General features: G+C 50.4%; 5 protein-coding genes across 5 annotated transcripts; 3 read left to right on the forward strand and 2 right to left on the reverse strand.

Annotated features, from left to right (window-relative positions):
* Nucleotides 1-622: 622 nt before the first annotated feature.
* On the forward strand, nt 623-3,109 carry COCSADRAFT_243422 (uncharacterized protein). Its single transcript, XM_007705631.1, has 2 exons — nt 623-978; nt 1,036-3,109. The coding sequence occupies exons 1-2, from the start codon at nt 829-831 to the stop codon at nt 2,815-2,817; spliced, it is 1,932 nt and encodes a 643-aa protein (XP_007703821.1). The 5' UTR covers nt 623-828; the 3' UTR covers nt 2,818-3,109.
* Nucleotides 3,110-3,895: 786 nt separating this feature from the next.
* On the forward strand, nt 3,896-4,906 carry COCSADRAFT_243431 (uncharacterized protein). The gene has a single exon (XM_007705632.1). It carries the CDS (start codon nt 4,079-4,081, stop codon nt 4,709-4,711), a length of 633 nt encoding a protein of 210 aa, XP_007703822.1. The 5' UTR covers nt 3,896-4,078; the 3' UTR covers nt 4,712-4,906.
* A 95-nt stretch (nt 4,907-5,001) lies between these two features.
* On the forward strand, nt 5,002-7,556 carry COCSADRAFT_125360 (uncharacterized protein). The gene is made up of 4 exons (XM_007705633.1): nt 5,002-5,131; nt 5,344-5,566; nt 5,620-5,657; nt 5,723-7,556. Exons 2-4 carry the CDS (start codon nt 5,411-5,413, stop codon nt 7,071-7,073), a joined length of 1,545 nt encoding a protein of 514 aa, XP_007703823.1. The 5' UTR covers nt 5,002-5,131; nt 5,344-5,410; the 3' UTR covers nt 7,074-7,556.
* Nucleotides 7,557-8,980: 1,424 nt separating this feature from the next.
* COCSADRAFT_125366 (uncharacterized protein) lies at nt 8,981-11,463 on the reverse strand. The gene is made up of 2 exons (XM_007705634.1): nt 9,704-11,463; nt 8,981-9,657 (listed from the first exon to the last, which is right to left on the reverse strand). Exons 1-2 carry the CDS (start codon nt 10,985-10,987, stop codon nt 9,271-9,273), a joined length of 1,671 nt encoding a protein of 556 aa, XP_007703824.1. The 5' UTR covers nt 10,988-11,463; the 3' UTR covers nt 8,981-9,270.
* Nucleotides 11,464-12,990: 1,527 nt separating this feature from the next.
* Nucleotides 12,991-14,427, reverse strand: COCSADRAFT_40132 (uncharacterized protein). The gene is made up of 5 exons (XM_007705433.1): nt 14,189-14,427; nt 13,970-14,074; nt 13,878-13,882; nt 13,491-13,794; nt 12,991-13,388 (listed from the first exon to the last, which is right to left on the reverse strand). The coding sequence occupies exons 1-5, from the start codon at nt 14,189-14,191 to the stop codon at nt 13,278-13,280; spliced, it is 528 nt and encodes a 175-aa protein (XP_007703623.1). The 5' UTR covers nt 14,192-14,427; the 3' UTR covers nt 12,991-13,277.
* Between the last annotated feature and the right edge of the window lie 1,377 nt (nt 14,428-15,804).

Consider the following 15,804-nt stretch of genomic DNA (forward strand, 5'->3'; position numbering starts at 1 on the left):
GTAGTGGGATCAGGCTGACGACTACTATCTAATGAGCCGAAGTCGGCGGGACAAGGCTGAGCAGGTCGTAACATGCCAATACTTGCGGACTCACGACGCAGCTGGCCAGAGGTGACACATGAACGAAAACAATAAGTAGAGAGGGCGATGCCGATGTTAGTAGTACCACGTACGTTTGGCAAGAATCATGGTTGCTTGTGTTGTACATAAGTGCGGGGGCTGAAGCGTGCTACAGCAACAAGAAACTTTACCCAAAGCAGCTAAGCCTGATGTCCGCAAGAGACTTAGTTAAATGGTACTTTTTTATCTCGGCATGCGGCTCTGCGAAGCCTGGCGTCTCACTGGCAATTTGGATGTGTTGTGTAATGAACGACCAGATGAGAAACATTCGACATACGCTGCCTCATTGAACCTGATCGGTATGTAATCTGAACCTGGTCCTGGTCTTCATTGCACAGAGCCTCATTTGAATACCCAGTGATCGGTTCACTCTGCCAAAGGTTGTCAGCCTGGTCTACTCAACGATGAAAGTGGGGCTTTGTACCATGATTGGATGCCTTCTATTACTAGGGTACTGCCCTCGTGGGACGGCATGTTCCTATGCGGCTCTGCTTCTTCAGACATGAAATGCGCTCGTGCGGCTCATCTGGTTTAAAGAATTGACCAGCTGCTCGCTACTCAACTAAACGACCGACAGATTTACACATTTTCCTCCAGTACACGATATCACAAACTTGAGCTCTACGTTTCCCCTGTTATATAAAAAAGCTCTATTCTAATTACCATCTTCTCTTGAACGCTTTTTACTATACACTTCGCGCGCGGTCTATGAATCCCACCTTGGACCAACTCCCCTTTGACATTCTGTTCTGCGTGACTGCTAACCTGAGTCTTGAAGACATCGTTCATCTCAGTCAGACATGTCACCAGCTGAGTGCCTTGATGAACGAAAGGACAGTTTGCAGAAGCATAATCGAAGTAAGCACTGCAGTGAGAAACGTCAGTGCTTACGATCAACGCTGACGCTGCTGGCAGATGGACTTTCCTTATACGGAAGAAGCAAAACTAGCACGGACAGAAAAAATGACATACAAGCAAGCTGTGGAAGCAATCTATGACAGAAGACATGCTTTGTCTACTGCATACCCATTCTCAGCACGCACTTGGGGCAATGGAAACGCATTTGTTTACGGACAGGGAATTCTATGCGTGCTTGAAAGCAAGACTGTACATCTCTCGGATCTACGCTCACAGTCGCATGATATTCATATCGATCTCACAGTAATTGCTGGACCGGTTCTAGGGCCACCTTTTCCAGTACCTAGGAATTTTGACGTGGACCTACTCAACTATGCTGACGGAATCCTTGCTGTTCATCTCAAAGAAGAGGATGATTCAAATGGTGGTCATATACTGGCTCTCAATATGGCGCGCAATTGTCCTGATGATAAAAGACTGATCCAAACCGTGCGGCTTCCTTCAAGCTCCAAGCTTTTTGTTAGACACACCGCCGACTTCCTCTACTATGGTACACATACAGGGAGAGGTAGCGATGGTCACCATAAATGGGAAGTTGGCGGTGTACATTTGAACAATAGCATCAAGATACAGGATGGCGCAAAGCGGTTGCTACTGGACAACTTCCATGGATCGGACATTGGCTCCACAGTCGCGTTCGAGATACACAATGGCTACTTCTACGCAGTCTCCAATCAAACCACCTTTGAGGTTGAAGAGATTGATTATACCTCTTTCTACCATGTTGCTCGCTTCCCACTCCATTCGCCATTGCCGGCCAGTGTCGAGAGGGACGAACGGCTGTATCGTCGCCAGCACAAACAAGGGCCCATTCACGACTCTTGGACCGACCTTACATTACAGAGCGATGAGAGCACAAACGAGATGGTGATTGTTGAGTCTAGGAGAGAATGGGCTGAAGCATCCTCGCGACAATCGCGTACATTTTACGTGACCCGTCTAGAGTTTGGAAGCAAAAATGACACAATGGACATTTCGGATGAACCATCACTACCGGAAGACGATATATATCTTCCGGTCATAGACTCATCCAACAGACCTCAATGGAAGCCCACGCCAGATCTCTTCAGCTGGAGCCAACATCCAGAATTTTGCGGCACTGATCCTGCGCCGCGCTCCTTTATGCTCGCCAGAACAAAGTTTAGAGCTTACAACTATGCATGCACTACTTTTATCGATCTAGTCGAAGATCAAGAATGCTGCAATGATGCCTCAAAGCCACCATGTCTGAGGCTGCGAGTAGGATCACGACGCGAAACAGGTCTTGACGATTATGCTACAGTCAACCGCAAGGGAAAGGCTGCGGCTGTGTATAGCACAAAACCAAAATTTGTGGACAATCAAACGCGCTATCAACAATCGCCTGTTCGCATGTGGCCGCCTCGAGCATCGCGTTGTCCTTGCTCGCAACAACTGCACAACATACTCAATCCAGCAATCCCCTCGAGTGGGGCATGGTACACGAGGAGCGTGACGGGTGTGCTTGATGAGCAACGTCTGGTATTCATGATCAAATCGGGACGGTCATATGGGCCGAGCGACAATAATATCCTGGGTACTGTAGTCATTGTAGATTTTGCCCGTCCGACCAAGAGCAGCAACAGCATAGACTCAGCACCTATGAAAAAGAGTGATAGTAAAATGGAGCACACCTCCAGCCTTGCATGGAAATGGCAGCCAGGGCTAAAACAGCTGTGCCAGGATAGAGAGTGCTACCAAACGGGCTATGGTGGGCTGGGGACTGCGAACGAGAGGGGCGCTCGGTTGAAGGGTTTTTGAAGTTCATATGGTGTGCCAACTACAAATACTACCATTCCCAAAGGCGCACTTTTGCCTTGTGGGATTTGCTGCAAGGCGTGCATGCATATGCGTATACATGCGTGTGGCAGTCGGATGCGGCTGAAGGCACAACAAGGCTACTGCACCATTCATAGGCCCCAGCCCGCTGTTCTCTGCTTCATATAACCAGGCAAGTTCATTGGGTCTCTGAATCACGATGTCAACATCTTACATATTCTTTAATAAAACAAAAGTAGTGAAGTTGCAATGTCATGGCTGACTCGTAAGGCGTTACTTAGCAACACGCAGGGCTCTGTTTAACGTGTTTGCAATGGTGGTAGTACTATTCCTTATCTACCTCGTACTATGACGCAAGCCCAGCCGCGTCACCATGAATGCATCGACGTATCAATGGCTGGTGGCCAAAACCAAGGTATAGGTACACGGCTCGACCGAGCCACAGCTAGGCGCCCACGATAGATTGATCAATGGCGGTTCGCGTGCTCGTGCGAAACACGGGCAGTCGGGGTCAATGTTGGAACTGGGACAAACGCCGTCACCTACGTCACTGCCCGCCCGCCTTGATAATACACAAAGCACGGCCTCGTCGATTTCACCACAACCCCTCCAGAATCTTTACTTTTACTTCCTGCATACACAACCTTGCTCTTAACAAATCCAACTAGCACTAGCTGCAGCTACAATGGAGACCATCACCAACCTTGCCTCGACTGCTACTACAGCAGCTTCCAAGCTCATCTACGGCGACCAGACGCAAAACAATGAGACTGCTGGAAAGGAGCCAATCTCGGGCGAGAAAGGCTCTGGAACCGCAATTGACCCCTACGACAAGGGCAATGCTGGTGAGCTAGACGAGCCTGCCTTCTCATCGTATATCACGTGCTGAACCTGCCTTGTAGCAACCCCCCTAGCCACAGCCGACAAGAACGACTATCTTGACTCGTCGAAAAATGAGACGGCCAGAAAGGAGCCTGTATCCGGATCATTGGGCAACGGTACTGTTAGCGAGCCGTTTGACCAGGGCAACGATGGTGAGTCTGCGACTTTGATGGGACGCCATATCTGTTGTTTCATGCAGTGCTGACTTCCTAAAGCCAAGGCGACTGAAAACGCAGCGGAGAAGACGTCTGGTTCGGATGCTTTCTTGAAGCTGGACCCCGTCCACCAAACCCAGGCTGAGACAAGCACCTCTGCCCCTACTGTCGACTCTGCTAGCAAGAACGACACTTCCAACGTCGGCATGCCCATTACCTCCCTCGCTCCTGATACTGCTGTATTGAGCAACAACCCCAAACCAAGCGCAACAGAGACCACTGGCATTACGGACAAGGTCTGGAAGGACACCCCGCTAGATGATATCAGCCGCTCAGGTGCTCCGGGAGCTGGCCCTACAGCACCCAGTCATGTCACTCCTGCAACTCCCGGTCTTGACGCGAACACAGCTACCACCATCTCTTCTGATGCTGCTATCAAGACTTCAGCCCCCGACTCAGTGACGGCTTCGTCCGGTCTTTACTCTGGTTCCGAGCCTCAGCGTTCAGAAACTGATGCTGGCCTCAACAAGACCGAGGCGGAGAAGGAAGCCGAGAAACGTGATACTCCAGCATGGACAAACACGGGCGTGACTTCGGATAGCAGCAAGTACGAAGAGGACGTTACCAAACAAAACGCCGCTTCTCCAAAGGAGTCCAAGAGTACGTTAACACAAAAGGCTATGCATATTCTGAGTGGCGCTGACGGTATGGCAGGCGTGGCGGAGACGGAGACAGGTCGCAAGTTGTCGTCTGATAGCCATGAGGAGAAGGGCGGCAAGATGTCGCACTTGAAGGAGAAGATGAAGAACAAGCTTCACATTGGCTCCAAGGACAAATAGACCCAGATGCTTCCGCTGCTCTACACTGCGAGGAGCTGGTAAAAGCAACATCTGTTTGATGAAGGACGAGATTTGATACCACGGCAATAACAGCCATACTTACGAAGAAGATTCTTGTAATGACCTTTCTTTAGATAGTAATCTAATGGATTAAGCTAAGTTGAGCTTCCTTGCGTGCATGGTCCAATCAATGCCACTGTCTAGCCTCGTGCCACCAACTAAAGCTAGCGGGCCGCCGGCAATATGACCGGCATGACTACATTCAACACTCCGCCTCATCACACGCCTCACTTGCCACTTGGGCACATCACATTGGCGCTGTATTGATAGCACGGACTGGACTGGACTGGGCTTCTATCACGCGGTGGTCTATCGTTGTGGTCTAACCCCACCTTCCCTTCTGAGCCCTGCATTTTCCGAGTAAGCAAACGGCCATGCGCCTAGTGTAGTGATCAGACAAGGACTACACTGTACCTTTTTCCAACCTCAAACCAATCTTCAAGGAGTACTCTCGAATTGGTCTCTCTCTCTAACTCTCTTGTTTTTTTTTACCTTGATACAGCACGCAACGTCAACATGGGCAATATCGGCAATGAGAACGCGGTCAGGCACGCTGACAGCATGAATGATAGGACAACACCCGAGGGTGAGACACGGATATCGAGAGATTTATCTAGCTCGCCACATTTACAAAGTTACATGGACGAACCAAACATGATTCGGAAAGCGGCGGGCAAGATCCCACATATTGGCATTGTTGGCGCCGGTGTTGCAGGGCTGAGATGTGCGGATATCCTGTTGAAGCAAGGTGTCAAGGTGACAATACTCGAGGGAAGAAATAGAGTTGGTGGACGGGTGAGTAGTCTTTGAAATCTTTTGAAAGATTTTGCGTGTTGAACAGTCTACAGTTGTGTCAAAGCGATGCGCTGGGTCACTTGGTCGATCTGTAAGCCTTGTTCACTCTTGATAACACGCTTTGAGCGAGAACATACGTACTAACAAGTTGAAAAGTGGCCCAAATTGGATACATGGCACAGACGACAATCCCATTCTTGATCTTGCCAAGGAAACAAAAACTGTGACTATGAACTGGGATGGTCGACAGTCGGTTTTTGACAGTTTAGGAAAGCACATGCCCGACAAAGAAGCAGCAGAAAATAGTGAGCATGTCTGGGGAATCATCGAGCAAGCAATGAAGTTTTCGAATCAAGAATCTGCAACGATACCGGCGGAGATGAGTTTGTACGACTACTTCCAGGAGCAAGTGGTAAAGATGTTTCCAGGCAATGATGAAGCGCCGAAGAAGAAGCAACGGGATATACTCGAGATGGCCGAAATGTGGGGTGCCTTTGTCGGCTCACCAATCCAAACGCAAAGTCTCAAGTTCTTCTGGCTGGAAGAATGCATCGACGGCGAAAACCTCTTTGTAGCATCAACATATGCCAAAGTCTTAGACAAGATTGCTGAACCCGCACTCAAAGGTGCTACCATGCTCTTCGAGCACAAAGTCAAATCGATTCTCTCCCACGAAACCAACAGCGAAACAACTGTCACCCTCGAACTCGAAGACAAGCAAAGTCTAACCTTTGACCAAGTAGTCATAACTACACCCCTCGGCTGGTTAAAAAGAAACACATCAGCTTTTACTCCCCCCTTACCACCCCGCTTCAACCTCGCAGTCCAAAACCTCGGATACGGCCATCTAGACAAAGTCTACATTACCTTTCCCACCGCCTTCTGGAACACTTCCTCCACCACCACTTCACCCCCCAACCCAACCAACCCTCCAGCCACCGCCTCTTCAGACTCCTCCATAAACCCCACCCACTACCCCGGCTTCACCCACTGGCTCAACCCAACTTACACCCCCAGCACAAACCCTTCAGCCTGGAACCAAGAAGCCGTCAATCTCGCCGCCCTACCATCAGAAACCGCACATCCAACCCTCCTCTTCTACATCCACGGTCCCACAAGCAAGCATATAGCGGGACTCCTCGCCTCGATCCCGAAAGAAAAGCATACAGATATTCTAATCGAGTTTTTCGCTCCGTACTACTCCCTTTTGCCAAACTACGAAAAAGATAGCAACGAGTGCCAGCCGAAAGCCGTGCTAGCTACGGTGTGGGCAAACGACGAGCTAGCGGGATGGGGTTCGTATTGTAATTTCCAGACTGGACTGCAGGCGGGAGATGAGGATGTCGAGGTATTGAGGCACGGGATGCCGGAACGCGGGGTGTGGGTTGCGGGGGAGCATTGTGCGCCGTTTGTGGCGTTGGGCACGGTGACGGGGGCGTATTGGAGTGGGGAAGGGGCCGCGAGGAGGGTGGGTGAGGTGTGGGGACTGGGTGGGACGACTAAGTAGACTTGGGGGCACCTTATCACACGTAGGTTATTAGGGTGGATATAGTAGCAGAAGAAGATGGCGATTTGCAAAGGGTGGATACAAAGACACAAACAAATTCAATTCACTGGCTTCCTCACTCGTTGCGCCATACAAGAAAGTCGTAACACTTTGTCCTAATCAGCGCATTTCTTTCTTCTTTCTATTGGTATCTTCGCCTCATTTCCCAAGACGAGCCACAGTAATCCTTGTTTAGTTCTTGTGCTCCAGTTACGGATTCGGTAGTATCGTCACCCCCGCCAGCAGGCGATCTAGTCGTCGCATCGTCGCATCCTCTGCTCATCGAGTGCCATTGGCGTCCAATGTAAACCTGACACCTGACCATGGACGGCGTTTTTCTACTCATCTTCCATGCCTTCAAGCAGTGTGTGTTCGAGCACATCGCTCAATGTGACGACTCCCTTGAGTTTGCTGTTCTCATCAATGACCACGAAGCGGTGCACGCGTGACCTGCGGATTGTGTCGTAGATCGTTGACATGTTGTCGTTCAGCGAGCAGGTGAAGATACCAGGGAAATCCTACAAAGATTAGCATAACACTTTTGTAAGCAAGCACAGCAGGATACTTACATCTGAACGCTTCAACAGAGCATCGCCGACCGTTAGGTTCAGGTCGTCATATACACCGCCCTTGATGAGCGCTATCACATCCACGGCTTCAAACACATTGAGCACAGTTCCTACTATTGTCAGCCATATATTCCTGAAAACACTTCAAGTCCTTACCTTGTTTGTCCAAGATAGGAACGCTCGATATGCTCTTCTTGACAAGCATGTGTATGACGTCCATGACAGGGGTATCCATGGATGCAGTTGCGAGATCGGTATACGTGCCAACATTCAGCTCCCTGAGCGGCTTGCGTAGCTTCTGCGTCTCCTTGACGTTCACTGCGATAAATTTCAATATGCGGTATTGTGTAATGACACTAACGACCATGGTCCTATGTGTCTCGTCATCGCTATCGACGATTGGTATACGCCGGGCGCGCGACTCGAGCATCTTACGACATGCTTCGTATACGGGACGGTCGGGGTGAATAGAAATGGTTTCTATGGGCTTGACACCGAGTGCCTTCTCGATGTCTGTCTGGCGTCAGTACATGCCTGATGTACGTGGACCGAGCTTTCTTACCGCGCAAGCTGTTCAGGCGGAACTGGTCTACTCGAGCCAGCGCGTCTGGATTCTGCCAGTAGTACTGGATGACGTTGATGTAGTCGGATGTCGTGAGAAGCCCGGCAAAAGTAGATGACTTGGAGTCCCACAGCGGCGCTGAGACTATGCCTGTGGAAAGCTCTCAGCTAATATATCTTGCACGCGGTGTCTGACAAACTCACCATTCTGGTTCAGGATATTCAGACTCTTCTTTACCAACAGGGCGGTATCGAACACGATCAGGCGGTAGCTGATAGGGAGCACGTCATAGCTCGTCCTCGCTTTGAGAAAAGCTCGAATGGTTCTCTGGCCTCGTGTCAGCCTGCCACCATGACTCTTCATTACACAAGCGTTGCCATACCAAGCCGTCCAGCTGCTCACGGTCAATGACCGAAAGCTGACGCGGTTGCTCTTTCGGGGGCAAGGGGGCGCGGGATTGCTGGAGTAAATCTCTCGGTGTCACAAAAGCCGGTCGCGCATCGCTGCCGAGGGCGTTGGTCGCTGAGTCCGCCGCGTCGTGGCCAGACATGGTTTATCGCGATGCTCCTCGGAGCCGCATGGGGCGTGTAACCCCAGTAGTGTTTGGTTCGAGGGGGAAGATACAGTGGGCACTAGGCTTATAAAGCCCGAGACTTTTGAAATGCCGTGGAAGATGGCGGAGGTAGACGCCCCATGATGCACGATCGTCACTAGCGTATCTTGCTCCTCCAAAGTCCATGCGCAAACATGCGGGGCAAACCAACGTCTATGAGTGCCACAGCACAAGTTTCAGACCCCAAATACATTGTCTCGACTTTTTGCTTGATTCAAGATCCAAAGCACCCAGTTCAGACGTGGCGCACACTCTAGGAAATGCATACAGACCAAGTACACAACATGCACAAGCATGCCTACAAACTATACATCACTTCCTCATCATTGCTATGCGCCTCTCCACTCGCATATGAGGCGCCTCCCCCACCCCTTGAACTATGAATTACATGCAGTGGACCCTTTCTCATCCTAACTATACATCGTTTTTCCTCGCGGCTTTGGCGGCTTCGAGACTCAGCTCAGGGCCAGGCTCAGCCTCGGTTTCCTCCATGATAATCTCCTTTGCCGCATGCTCGACCGATGTCTCTGGCTCGCCAATCGACTTTCTTGCCTGCGCTACAATTGAGTCTGCTTCAGTGATACCGCCCTTGATAGCTGCCTGCTCTTGGTCTAAACTTGTCGTGGCCTCGTTCTTGCGCTGGCGGAGGGCTTTGTTGTCGAACCGCACAACCATACACGACAGGTTGTCAGTGGAGAAGCGGGCAAGAGCATAATCGACGAGCTTCTTTGAGGCTTCTTGAGGATCATGGATTTGACGTATGAGATCGACGGCTTCTTGGTCGGAACAGACGTCCCAGAGCTGTACGTGTTAGTGAGTATAAATTCTTCACATGAACATGACTTACACCATCGCAAGCGAGGATAAGGAATTCGTCCTGGTCGGCCTGGATGACTGTCTCTGTGGTGTAAGGGTGTCCAGTCACCAGGTCTTTCATGTATGCATCGCCCAGCGCACGAGTGACAGCGAGGACGCCATTGACGCGGTTGTTGAGGATCAAACCACCAGCGCTAGCAACTCGACGTCCTTCGTTCTCGTCACTGCCCTTGTGGTCATATGAAAGGCGAAGAGCTCGGCCATTCCGGCAAAGGACAATGCGCGCGTCGCCCACGTTCGCCGTGTACAATACGCGTTGCCGAGTAGCCTCACTTCGTAGTTTTGCTTCCACTTGTTCAGCTGCAGGCTCAGAGGTAACGGCGTCGGCACCGTCCTTGGACTCGCCGCCTTCACCAGCTTGCTTGATAGCTGACACTGCCGCTGGTGCAAAGAGGACGGAACCGGTGGACGATTGTGCGTTGGGCACCCGATCCTCCCATCGCAAAACTGCAATCACAGCAGTGCAACCACTATTCTTCAAAGGAAGCTTCTCCAGCTGCTGGTCGACTACGGTAAAGGTCTGGTCAAGAAGTTCGGGTATCGGTGTGTTGGGATTCTTTCGAATCGTCTCTTCCAGGATCAGGTGAAGCTTCTTCCCACACCAGTCGGCGGCAAAAGTACCAGCATGGCCGTCGAAGATGGCAAAGTAGCCATTATCGCTCTCGACCACAGCCTGCGGTAGATCAGACTGGGCCGAGCTCGCATCCGAGACAGCGCGGGGCTTGTCCGTGCCATACGAGGGGGCCGGAGTGCTGAGGAAGTTGTATAGGTATGCATGTGTATCCTCCATAGTCCGTCTGCACTTCTTGTTCTTGTCCTCGGTGACACCGACGCGGAACGTGGACCGTGGACCCGGTGCGGACTCGCCGGCAGAGTTGTTGAGCGAGCCCTGGGGCACGCTGAGAGCAGCGTCCGACTTGCCCAGCTTCTGCATTGGAGTTTGGGTAGCTGACTTCTCCGACATGTGGGCGGTGTTGGCAGACGAGGTTGAGGTGGGGGAGGAGCCGCCAATGTGCAACGATTGCTTCGCGCTCGAGAACATGTCGCGGGCACGCGATACGCCACTGCTCCTTCGTTTCCGCTCGGGTGGAGCAGCAGAGTCGCTGCCCTTGCGATCAGCAGTGGCACCATTGCTCGCGCCGTGTGTGCCAGAGGCGGCGTTGTCGGCCGTCGAAGCAGCCGCCGGCCTGGGCGCGTCGTTGTTTGCAGGGGCATCGATGGCGGCGCCTTCGTCGTCTTTTGCATTCCCGAACATCTTCGAGAGCAAGCCGCCCTGGGCGCTCCGGCGCCTGTTGCCAGCCAGCTTGAGTGATTGCGACGGCGCTTGTTTACCGGGTGGCGGCAACGAGGATGGGTGCGGGTGGAGAAAGGGGAGGGCGGGGGTGTGTTAGGAGCTGAGATAAGCGAGGCTTGAGAAGCAGCAATAAGTTTTGAGCAAAAGGATGTCTGGACAAACGCAAGGGGGGTGGCGGTGTTGGGAGGAAGATGGGGCCTAGGTGTGATGACGTCGGGGGGCTACGGCGGGGTGTGCAAGTGTGCGAAGCGGCGAGTGCAAGTTCCAATTGGCGCGGAGGGGAAGGCTGGACGCTTGACGCTCGATGCCAGGAAAGATGACAGCAGGTGGGCAGGTTCCAAGGTTGAAGTTGGGGCAACGCGGGCAGCAGGAATGGTCGTCTTGTGCAGCTCAGCATGTATCATGTACGTACGTATGTAGTAAGCAGTGCGCGCCGGGGCTACCTCGACCTATCTAGTATGTAATACCACGGACGCATATAAATCCATCTACTAAATACACCCTCCCATGCTCCCGCTCCCTGGCCACGTGCCAGGCTTCTCGAATGCAGTCAGACCCCACCCGCCTGCTGTGTAATGAAGTCGGCGAGCTCCTCGGCCAAAATACTCGTCTTGTGACTTGTCTTCTCCTGTTGCTGCCACGACGCCAACCGGCCGAATAAAGACATCATCCGTTCCAGCGTGATGGCTATCGGGCTACGATCAGCGAGATCTAGGCTCCATGCATGCACGCCGGCGCCTGGGTGGAGCCCGCTGCGACACGCACTAAACTCCTTCTTGTTCGCGCTTACTATATGTGGCCTTGAGGACATTGCAGTCATACATCTTATATATGCCTCTTCAACACTTCGCTGTCGATCCGTCAAACCAACTCCGACTCTCCGTCAGAAGCAAGCATAACAATTTGCTTTGCATGCCCCCCAGACACCTCACCTCGGTCGGACAAACCACGGATATAAGCTTCAAACTCCTCCATGCCCATGGCGGCCTCTTCATTATCATGACAAAACAGCTGCGCCGATATCTTGTCTAAGGCATCGACTGTTATCCGTCCAGCAGCCCTCTGAATTTCAAGGCCCATGATAAGTCGCGCTTTACAGATGAGACTGGGCTGTGAGCTACTACAGGGCAGGGCACATGGCGCATCTGAAGCTGAAATTTCGCCATATAACCTTAGAAGCTTGGTCTGGTACTCTGCATCCCCTTTATGACTCCATTAATCAGAGCCTGGATATCATCTTCTTCTTCCGATGCCAGGCCAAGTTTGATTGGATTTTCCTAAGCGAGAGACGTGCCAAGCTTCAAGGACTCGTCATCACACACTATGCTTCCCAGAATTGTTATTTGGTTTCGTTTTTGACTCTCGAGGGAATGGCGGATATGAATCTTGGTGGGTATCATCGGTGTCATGTGTACAGCAGTGGCTGGAATAGCTTCTTCTAGCACATTGTTACTTTCTGTGCTCTGGAGACTGCAGGTGTCGTCTTCATACGCAGCGATTATGGACATGTCATACGGCTCCGATGCATGCACATTGCCTACGATCAAAGTAGAAGACAATACTACATCTTTTGGCTCGTCTCTCAGCAGCTGTCTTCTTATCAGTACTCAATCAGGGTCGAATTATCTCATCAAGGCCACTTACGACAGCTACCCTTTCTTCACCAACATGTGATTCGGGTACCTTGTCTGAGGTACATTCAACTCGCCTCAAGCATCTGCACCCCTCGCAATGATATCCGGCATCTACAAGGTCTAATCTCACAATCGCCTCTGGAACATGACATGTTTTGCAGAATCTGTTGTGGGACTTGTGCTTGCATAGTTCAATAGCGTTATTGTCGATTTTAGGCCAAAATCTTGCCTTGATTATAGACTTGATACGGCAGTATAGACCGTGTTTCTTCATCTGCATGGCGGCGGTGAAAAATCATGCTGGAGCAGACACTTGTGGCATCATATCCTCGGGCTTCAATATAAACACCTCTTGGGTGATTTTCATTCGAACGGGTATCCTTTTGTTTACATGCCATTGTTTCCTTGTGTTCCAAAGGTCGATGCCTTTATTACAATCCTCCGCTTGTTTCGAGGCCGACTAAATCCCGTACAATGTCTTTGTCTTCATGATGCGTATCAACGCCTTACTTTTTTACTCCAAATCCCGCAATGGGCCATTTTTGCTCTTCTCTCGCTCCTAGTGGCGCATTTGTGTCGCCAAAATCATGTCCTTGGCCTACAGTCGTCGCTTCCTCTTAAAAATCACATGATTCAGCAAGTAGTTGCGCCAGCTCCTCCAGCGCCTCTTGATCCTGTGTCGTAAATCCATTGAGCTCCGCACAATCAATGTCGATAATCGCTACCACCTGTTTCACTATTTTAGCATCTATGTGTCTTGTCGATTCCTAGCCATAACACCGATACGAATACCAGAATGGAAGCAGGTAAACAAACAAAGCGTCACATACCTTCCCGTCCTTGACAATCGGAACAACAATCTCACTCCGGCTCGCCCCATCACACGCAATATGTCCTGGGAACTTTTCCACATCGTCTACCAATTGCGTCTTCGCTTCTTTAGCAGCCTTCCCGCAGACGCCGCGCCCAAAGGCAATAACCTGACATGCTACCTGCCCTTGGAAAGGACCAAGCAGCAAATGGGAAGGATTTGACCGGTCGGTGAAGTAGAAGCCTGCCCAATTAACGGCTGAGGAAGGAGCTGGTAGCGAGTGGTAAGCATGCCAGAGGAGGGAAGCTGCGTTTGAAAAGTTGCTGTTGGAAACCACACGTCAGACTTTTTCTCTTTCCATCTAAACAGCCCATTTCATCCCACAAAACGCAATGGAGTAACTCACCAGACCTAGATTTCATGTCAGCATGTCATCCAAAGGTTAACAAAATCTACGACTCGGTCCGCCGCTCATAATGTCGTCTCGCAAACACGTACCCAATTCCTTTGCCCATCAAACAGCGCCCTCGCTTGCTCCAAAACCTGTCCATACACCTCCTTCTTGCTCATGCCATGGGCAAACGTAGATGAGTCGGCGTGCACCTAATACCGCTCTTCTATTAGCAAGCCCCCCAAGCCTCAACAACTTGGCAGAACCAAAAACATACCATACTGTTGTATGATCTAGTTGCAGAAGACGTTCCAGTTGTTCGTCACCATGCACACACAAATGGTTTTGTCTTGACTTGCGATCGCCGAGGCTTGCCGGACGAAATAAAACCCACAATTCAGCAAAAGACAATCAAGGAACTCCCAGTCTCTTATTTTTGGAAAGAAAATCACCGCTGTGAATTATGTTGATTTCAAAGCAAGTGTTTACTTGATTAGCGAGACGCGCCAAACTCAATTAATGTTTCTTTTTAGGGACGACGTTTGCATGACTGGGTTGTTTCGTTTTTGGGCGAGATTAGATGTTGTCGCTGAACTGGGTTTAGACTACAAAACTTGCGATCGCGTCATCGTTTGGTTCATGCGAATCCCTACACTTGGGCTCCCACCTTTTTTGAAGTGCGAAGAGATGGTTGGTGGGCTGAGGGAAAAGACATATCCTTGGTTGGAAGTGGTGTATGGAGAACAATGCATGCGTGTCGCGTACACGAGCGCAACTGTAATGTCTTTCGTTCTTGCAGTTGGTACGTAGCAACTACGAAGTCGGCGTTACATGGTAGTATCTCCAAGGTGCATGTATATCGCATCACTAAATAGAATGCAACAACAAGTACAATCAACTCTATGCCCGCACCTTTATATACATAGCGCTGCAAATGAGAAGATTCACTAGTGCGGTTCATACATAGTCCAGCTTCTTAGACTTTTATTACGTATCTCCATAGAGCGTGCGTAAGGGAGCGCGAAAATGCCCATTTCTATCGGTGCGGTAGTGCCAAGCTTGAGATATCGATAACATCACGTGGGCTCTCTCGAACAATTTGACCAAGTCAACGTACAATACACAACATATGAGGATTTTATCGATTTAATTCCATTAAAATGATACATACGACCATCGGACAAATAGAATTAGGCATCCCGTCCGATCTGCCCTATACAAGCTTTGTACCGGCGGATTAGTAGTTAGGTGGGTGACCACTAGCGAATCCCCGCTGTCGTATGTTTTTGCAGCTATTTGTAGTATTTTTTGAGTGATTTGGAAAAAGTCACGTGGATAGATCTTGGCTTGGATAGTCTACTTCTATCTGAATTGACATCCTCCTTCCCTTCAACTTGAACCAGAGACCCATGACTCCTCACAAATTCCCTACCTCTGATTTTTCCTTGCGTATCTCTACACAATGTGCATCCCGTATGAACGAGAAATACGTCTTACTAAGATGAATATATTGTATTATATAACTTTCTACTTTCCTGTGTGACTGAGTTTGGATTGCGTAGTCTAGCATGTTAGCCATCTATGTTCTACCGGTATCACGATAGGAGCGTGAGCTATCGTGAGAGGGATTTGCTTTAGCTTGCCATCCAGCAAAGGTGTGCATGACCAACAGCCATTTTCGGCAGCACCTCCAAGATGATTGGCCATGAATTCAACGTCCCATTTGTAAGAATCAGGAAGCTGATCTTGAACTTCTCTCCAATGAGAAGGTAGTTTTTCTGCCATTTCCGCCAATACGTGTCGTACTGTAGGCTTGTTCACAACTTCTGTGGCAGGAAGACAACCACAGGCGATCTCGGCAACCGACTGGCTATATAACCCATCGTCATTTTGTTCGCTGAGCAACTGATCTTGGTCTTCCACAGGTGAGACGAGGGCTTGG

Source organism: Bipolaris sorokiniana (genome assembly GCF_000338995.1).
Source record: "Bipolaris sorokiniana ND90Pr unplaced genomic scaffold COCSAscaffold_14, whole genome shotgun sequence".
Taxonomy (NCBI): domain Eukaryota; kingdom Fungi; phylum Ascomycota; class Dothideomycetes; order Pleosporales; family Pleosporaceae; genus Bipolaris; species Bipolaris sorokiniana.